The 8,052-nt window shown below is 41.5% G+C and overlaps 1 protein-coding gene across 1 annotated transcript; it reads right to left on the reverse strand.

Annotated features, from left to right (window-relative positions):
- Positions 1 to 891: 891 nt before the first annotated feature.
- Positions 892 to 2,433, reverse strand: LOC4341248 (peroxidase P7). The gene is made up of 3 exons (XM_015786870.3): positions 2,084 to 2,433; positions 1,795 to 1,986; positions 892 to 1,705 (listed from the first exon to the last, which is right to left on the reverse strand). The coding sequence occupies exons 1-3, from the start codon at positions 2,327 to 2,329 to the stop codon at positions 1,151 to 1,153; spliced, it is 993 nt and encodes a 330-aa protein (XP_015642356.2). The 5' UTR covers positions 2,330 to 2,433; the 3' UTR covers positions 892 to 1,150.
- Between the last annotated feature and the right edge of the window lie 5,619 nt (positions 2,434 to 8,052).

The raw sequence follows: 8,052 nt of genomic DNA on the forward strand, positions 1-8,052 counted from the left end.
CACGTATATGCCACATAGGATCAAAACCACTACGGATTGAGCCGGGGGGTTATTTGTCCGGTTTCAATAGTTAAGGGTGTAGAATGTCTGGTATTAGAGTTTAGGGGTGTAATTCGGTCGACCGCGATAGTTCGAGGGAGTAATTCGTACTTTTTCCATTTTTAGTGGCATCTCACTCTCCTGTCCTTTTGCCTTTAAGCTCCACGTGTACAAAAATGTGATATAGGTTGATTGTAAGGCGCCCAGTGTTGTATTTGCTCTAAAAACAGCACTTGTATTCAACTCCACATGTGCATCATCAAACAAAAAATAATTTAAAGGAGTATGTACCTTCTCCATCTTTTGTGGTAAGATGAAAAGCAACCCTCCAAACACTTGCAAATTAAGAGGAAAATGAGCACCACTGCACATATTAAAAAACTATTACATAACTTTTACAAACAAAGCTTCTAACCCTTCTATTTAACTAGATGATAGTTACAAAAAATCTAGATTTACTCACTTGATCACATATTAGTGTTTGTAAGAATATTGTATGTATATACTTTTCTGAGAAAAATATGCTAAGGATACAAAGAGTAAACTAAATTAAAAAAAGTAGTCAATGTGTGCACAGTTGACATACATTTATCCTGATCATCATGTAAAATAAATTTGGAAGGGGCAATTTGCAAGAATTATATCACTTTTGTGATTAAATAGATTTTATCTATTGGCATATTGTGACTTTTGTACTTCTGGACAGAGAATGGAAAAATGGGAAGAAATTCGAAATACCGAGAACATGTCAGCGTTAAGTGGGGAGTGGAGACGTACTAGCTCTGATGAGCATGTGTTGCTCAGGTTTTCTCAATATCTCAAACTTATATTATTTCACAAAGTCAACGTCAATATCACAATAACCCGTTAATTATATTGCTGAAATATTTTGTTAACAAAGTTCCTAAAAGATTCAAGCATTCCAAAGCAAATTCTGTATGAATATTGCCGCGCCGATTAGCAGGGCATTGCTTACCAAATGAGGATAATAAAATTGGTCATATCCTACATGCACGTCTCCATCACAATCCCACAAAGGGAAATTCTCGATTGGATATATGATCTTAGCTACGAATGATCATGACGTACACCCACGTAAACGCCATTAATCTTAGTTCACCTTCCGGCAGTTCAGCCTGACCTCCGTCGGCGTCCCGGCCGCCGGCATGAGGCCGCCCATCTTCACCATCGCCTTGGCGAAGTCGCCGGCGAACATGCCGGCGTTCCCGGCGTACTTCCTCACCAGCGCGTCCTGCGACCCGCCGTTGAACAGCTCCTGGTCGGAGTGCAGCAGGCCGCGCTGCGCCACCAGGTTCTTGAAGTAGGCGTTGTCGAACGCGTCGGGCGTCTGGTCGTCGAACGGCGCTAGGTTGCCGTCGCCGCCGCCGGACTGCGGGCACGTCTGCCGCAGCGCGGCGGCGAACGTGGCGTTGATGTTGGCCTCCCCGTAGATGCGGCCGCGGAACATGAGGCAGCGCGCCCGCCCCACGGTGTGCGCCCCGGACAGCGCCGTCATCTCGCGCGCCGAGAGGCCCTTCCCCGCGAACGCTGCCACGAGCGACGCCCCGCTGGACGCCGGGCCGGGCAGGTTGGCGTTCGCCGCGGTCCCGCTCGCCGTGCGCGAGTCCTTCCTGCCCAGCTGCACGTTCCACGTCGGTCCCCCGAGCTGCAACGCAGATTATTGCAATCAAGATTATTCAATGTGCACTGTGTCACTATGACGTCTACACACACTCGTCTCGTGTGTTCACTGACCAAGTTTACGGCGTCGCGAGACGCCAGCGCGACGATATCGGCGCAGGAGACGACGCCCTTGCAGGCCGCCTCGACCTGGGACTTGATGGCGTCGATGACCTCGTACCCGCGCACGGAGTTGATGTTGGCGCCGGCGTTCTTCTCGCCTGTGAACGTCAGCGTGTCGTCGAGGAGGATGGACGCGTCGCACCCCTGCATTCGCCAAAAAAACGTAACGCACGCGTGAGCGTGACTCGACCATCTCGTCAGCTAGAGATCATCATCAGAACAAACGCGACGACTGACGTACGTTGACGAAGCAGTCGTGGAAGAAGAGGCGGATGATGGAGGCGCCCATCCGGGGCTCCTTGGCGACGGCCTGCGCCACCACCGACCGCACGATGGTGTCCACGCCGGGGCACGTCTTGGCGTAGAACTTGATCGAGAGCCCCGCCTTCGCCGCCTGGCACGGCGCCAGCAGCACGCACGCCAGGAGGGCAAGAGCAACAAAGCTGTAGCCGCTGCTCCTGGCAAACAAGAAACCCATCGTGATCATGCAGCTAAAAATGGCTGGATTGGATCTAATACACTCTTGCAAGCTAGCTACTCGTACTTATAGTAGTAGCAGTAGTATAGTGGCTAGTGCACGATCGTGTTATTAGTGGCGGGCATCTGATCTCTGCTGCTACAAAAGTGCAAGCAAGGAACCGCACGTAGCTAGTAATGTCTGCCGCACTTGGTGATTGGTTGACGATCGACGCGATCGACGCGCGCGAATGGTGGCTGTCGTCTCGAGGGGGAGGGACGTAGTACGTACTTGCGGCGTTGCCGGTGGTGGTGCGCGGCGCACCATGGGATGGGATTGATTCAGATTGGTGTGGTGCCTGGCATCCACGATGCCGGATCGAGCGTCCTCGCTTTTGGGGAACAGAGGGGGAGGGCACCATCGCGCTTTGCTCGCTAGCTGATCTCTTTCTTTCTTCGCGTCTTTGCGTGATGTGTGCGAAGGTTCGGAACATGATAAGAAAGCGGCCGGCCGTGCCTAAAACGCTGCGTTTTGGGGTGCCCTTTTTGCAGTTTTGCTCGAAACTGTATGTTAGTGGGTTTCTGGCTCTCTAGCTCCATCGGGTTTCTAGTCGTCTAGCCAGGGGGTGATATACAAATGAAATTGTGATGCCACATGGGGGAACAAATTAAAGGCAGCTCAACTCAAAGGGCATTGCGGATTCAACTAACCTAAAAGTCACGACCAATGTCTTGCGCTAGCTAACTCATTCCATGAGACTGGTTACTTAAGGATTGTGGACATCGCGGACGGTTAGGGCCACATTATGATACCCAAAGGACAGGTACCAAATTAAAAACTTCGATAACAATTCAGAATTGTATAACAATTGGTATAGCTCACCATACATCTACTAATTAAACCTATGGAGGAGGCCTAATTAAACCTATGGAGGAGGCCTCATATAACTTACTACTGACGAATCTGGACATATTATTTAATCTATACAAACATTCATGAATAACTAATATTATTAACTACATATGTTTCACTTTGAGCACAAAATCTATCTATCTATCTATTATCTATCTATTATATACTAAAAGTCCATTAAACTTCCTACAAACGCTCTCAAGCCGCCACGTGGCGCTCTAATAAATTAGAGAAAATCCTAGAAATTCTAAGAAAAAATTAAAACATCTACCCCTCGATTTTCACTTAAATTGGTGGGTCCAATATTATACACTGTTAGATGAAATTGATCTTAACACAAACCAAATACTATGTGTCCCACCTCTCCTCCTTCTCCCACGCATATGTACGTATACGTATGTATACTTCCTTCCTTTTCTTTTTCATTTTTTCTTCTTTTTTTCCATTTATATAATGGATATATATATTTTTTTAAATAATCGATCATAATTTTACAAAGAAAGAATTTACCATCGTACAACTCACATGTAACTAAATTAGCTCTACAATATTTGAAAGTAAAATTTACACCATTATATGTTACCCATTAAATTAATAATGTAAGATAATTTCCACTTAAACCGATGTACTCATTACTTTGTACTATTATTTAAAAATAATGCACTATTTTAAAATAAAGTTTACACAATTATATTGTGCACCTATCAAATAAACAATTTAAGATCTATATACGTGCACTAAACCGATGGACCCATTATTTAAATCATCGTATCTATTTTTTATTACATTGGACTCTTGCTCTCAAATAATACACTGTTTCAAAATAAAGTCTACACCATTATATTGTATACCCATTAAATTAACAATTTAAAATATATATTAACTAATTTACACTTATACTAGAACCGATGGACCCATCATTTAAATCATCGGATCTATTATTTGCAAATAATAAAGCGTCCAAAGTTCTCTTTTGGCCCATTGCACAATGCACGTCTACACCTTTACCTTTCGCACACGTGACAAGCGTTGTGTCTGAGACATTTAAGGTGATCACGACCGCTGCAACGCTATTGCTTTGCCACATATCAAATCATATATGGAGATCATTAATTTTGTTAATAACATGAAAAGAAAATTAAAGGTGTGATGCAACGAGAGAAGAATTATGCACCGTGGGTTGTGTTTTTTCCAGCACTTAGTTCTGTTTAAGCTGAATCTGAGAGTTGGTTACAGAATAATTATAATGTATTATGTTATGTCGTATTTGGATTTTGTACTATTTGTTCGTATAGGTGAAAGAAATCATTATGTTATAAATATGAGCATAATATTAACGAATAACAATAGAACTCTTACTAAGACAAGGTTGTTATAAGGGAGTTTATGACCCACTTTTTTTCCCCGATTCCATAGTTTTGATTTTTGTTTGCACACTTTCCAAGTTTCTAAATAGTGTATTTTTAAACGATAATTTAACTTTCTAGAACCTAATTCATTTGTTTATATCCTCAAATAGCTATCACATAAATCAGATAATTCATCAATTTAACCTGTCCAACACTTTTTTTTCATGCGAGTCATGGTGATCAGTAAATTAGGGATCAACCGATAATCAAAGTCGTAAAATGAATATGTAAGAGCTACTATGCACAACTGTAAATAGGTGTCAAAATTAATTGTTATTAATTAGACACATAATTAATTTCTTATATAAACATGGATGAAGCTGGAACAAATATTACCATATGCCCCATACATATATATTACATGGTTAATATTCTAATTATATGTGTTAAGTCCTTAAAAATTCCTTAAAATGCTCTCAAGCTGCCACATGGTGCTCTAATAAATTAGAGAAAATATTAGAAATTCTAAGGAAAAAAAAGTAAAGTATCTATTACTTGATTTTCACTTAAATCGGTACGTCCAATATTATAAACTGTTAGATTAAATTGATCTTAGAACAAACTAAATACTACGAGGTCCTATCTCTCCTCCCGCGGCATAGGTACGCACCTACATACGTGGGTATGTACGCTTTCCCTCCCTTTTTTTTTCATTTTTCCCTTTCTTCTTTTTTTCCATGCATACGCTTCCCTCTCTTTCTTAATATATCTTGCGCCTTCATGAGATGATTTAATCCCAGGAATTTTGAGTATCTTGCTCTCGCATTTTTTATTTGTGGCCATACTACATGATATGTATATAGATGGACTGCATTGATAATTAACTAGTAATAGTTTCTTATTTAGTAAAAAAAACATGATTCAAAAGTCGTAAGTACTTAATCTATCTCCTACTCAAAATTTTGTGAATGGTTTTCTAAGATATCTTAAGAGAAATAGAACCCTTAAATTATTATGAAATAACATTATATGAGATGAAATTTTTGAGCAAACAATAATCGTAACTTTCAATAATATAAGTGCCCGCGCATGCGCGCGGGCCACCTTCCTAGTTACATACAAATGATTATATTACATTATAATAAATGGAAGTTATATATATAGTTATATATTTTTTAAAAAAAACAATACAAATGAAGACGATCATATATATACATATGTATCCATTCACCTATATGAATGCATGCATGTACGCTTCAACCGTGTGAACACGGGGGCTCCTGTTCCGCGCGTATGCGCCAGGAACGGAGGCGGCGCGTATTTTGACGGCACTAAGAGCGTTTAGTGCTAACTAACAGCGCTTAGCGCTAACTTTTTTTGTTTTTTGGGATAAAAATTCGTCACGCGTCTTTCTTCCTTTTTTTTAAGTTGACTGAAACAAACTTTTAATTCCAGATTTGAACTTAGATTTAAAAATTTCAAGTCAAGATTTGAATACTTTCATCTTAAATTTAAAAAATTTTCAACTCAGATTTTAAATATGAGTTAAAAGTTTTCAAACTTGAGTTAAGTTTTTAAATCTTGACTTAATTTTTTTTAAAATTTGAGTTGAAAGTTTCAAATTTTCATGAAAGTTTTCGAATCCGAGTTGAAAGTTTTCAAGTCTAAATTGAAAGTTTTCAAATCCGAGTTGAAAGTTTCTAAATCTGAATTGAAATTTTTCAAGTATGAATTGAAAGTTTTCAAATCTGAGTTGAAAGTTTTTAAATCCGAGTTGAAAGTTTTCAAGTTTGAATTGAAAGTTTTTAAATCCGAGTTAAAAGTTTTTAAATCTCGACTTGAAAGTTTTCAAATCTGAGTTAACATTTCAAAAAAAAATCTTGATTTGAAAGTTTTAAATCTTGACATCTATTTCTACACACGTGTAGTAATCAACGGGGAAAAGAAAAAAAAGAAACGTGGAGGAAAAAAAAATAAATGCGGCTATTGCGCAACAAAAAAAAGGAAAAAAAAAGAACATGTGTGGCAATTGCACAAAAAAAAAGAAAAAAGAAAAAAGAAGCGCGTGTGGAAGTTGCGAAAAAAAGGAAACGCCCGCGTGAGGGTTTGGCGGCATGGACTGGAACTGGGCCATAAACGCGCGCCAGATATTTAGTTAGCGTGTCTGTGCGAATTAGCATTCTCATGTGAACACCTCCGAATATTAGGCCTTCAACTTGAACACGTGTGGATACGTCCACTATAAGGAGCCTAACTAATTATTCTAGCTCACTATATTTATGACAATGCACACTTTGTTAACATGACATTTTTTTTCAAGCATTATAATTTATTTTGAAAACATAGGGAATCAAAATTCAAATTTAAATAGTGCATTAATAATTATTTAAAAATGGGCACCACTATAGACCACTCCATTGGTGTCGGTTAGGAACCCCTTATAGGTATCGATTTCCTAAATGGTACCAATTTAGGGGCACCTTTCCCGTCCATATAGGTGCCAGTTATACAGATAGAACCAACACCTATAATCTTAAAAAAATAAATAAAATGATTGTATGATGCTCGAATCAACTGTAACCCGGCTCAAGTGCCCCCGGATTCCTAGCCCTGCAATTTTCTCATCCACATTACAAATCAATAAGAATATGATAGCATATGCACACATCAACAACAAAAAAGCACATCACATATCAAGAAGACAAGAACAAGCTAATCACATCCCAGATCAGAACAATTCACATAGATCAAAATCTTCCGCCATACCCAACCATTACATGCCCAACATATCAGACTCACCATCCCAGTGGATGTGGATCTGCTACCGTCGTCATCGATTCCCTTGCTGCTTATCTCCTTCGAGCCGTCGCTGCCATCATCTCCTTCCAGCCAGACCACACCAGCCCCCGAGTGCGTGTGAGGTGATCCATGATAGTAAGGTCGGCTGCGGCTGGATCCAGCGTGCTCCGACCTCAAGGAGGTCAGATCCGACGGTCCCTGACCTCTAGGCGGCTAGATCAAGCGCGGCTAGGGAGAGAGAGCTCGAAGGCGACGAGGAAGTGGTGAGGAGGAGGAGGAGGCAGATGAGGAGGAGGAGAGGCGATGGACAGAGGAGGAGGTGGCCAGGAGTGGGCAGGGGTCGGAGCAGCAGTGGAGGTGGAGTAGTGGCGGCCACCTAGAACTCGTCCACTTCCCCCACCCTACCAGCTCTACTCTGAGGCCATCGCTCCCTCAGCCGCCGACTCGCTATACTCAGCGGACGAAGAGGAGGAGGATGCCAGGCGTGGGCGGGGGCCGGAGCGGCAGTGGCGGCGGGGTTGTGCGAGCGGGGTGGCGAGAGTGCGAAGGAGAGAGAGGGTGGGGAGAGGATAAGGATGTGAGGGGTGGGGAGAGGATAAGGTGAGCTGTGTGGTGGATATGAACCTGGTAGGTTTTTATGGGTGCCGGTTTTTTAAAAAAAATCCGCATATAATAGTTATTTATTTTTAATTA

The sequence above is a fragment of the Oryza sativa genome, chromosome 6 (assembly GCF_034140825.1).
Source record: "Oryza sativa Japonica Group chromosome 6, ASM3414082v1".
NCBI classification, from domain to species: Eukaryota; Viridiplantae; Streptophyta; class Magnoliopsida; order Poales; family Poaceae; genus Oryza; species Oryza sativa.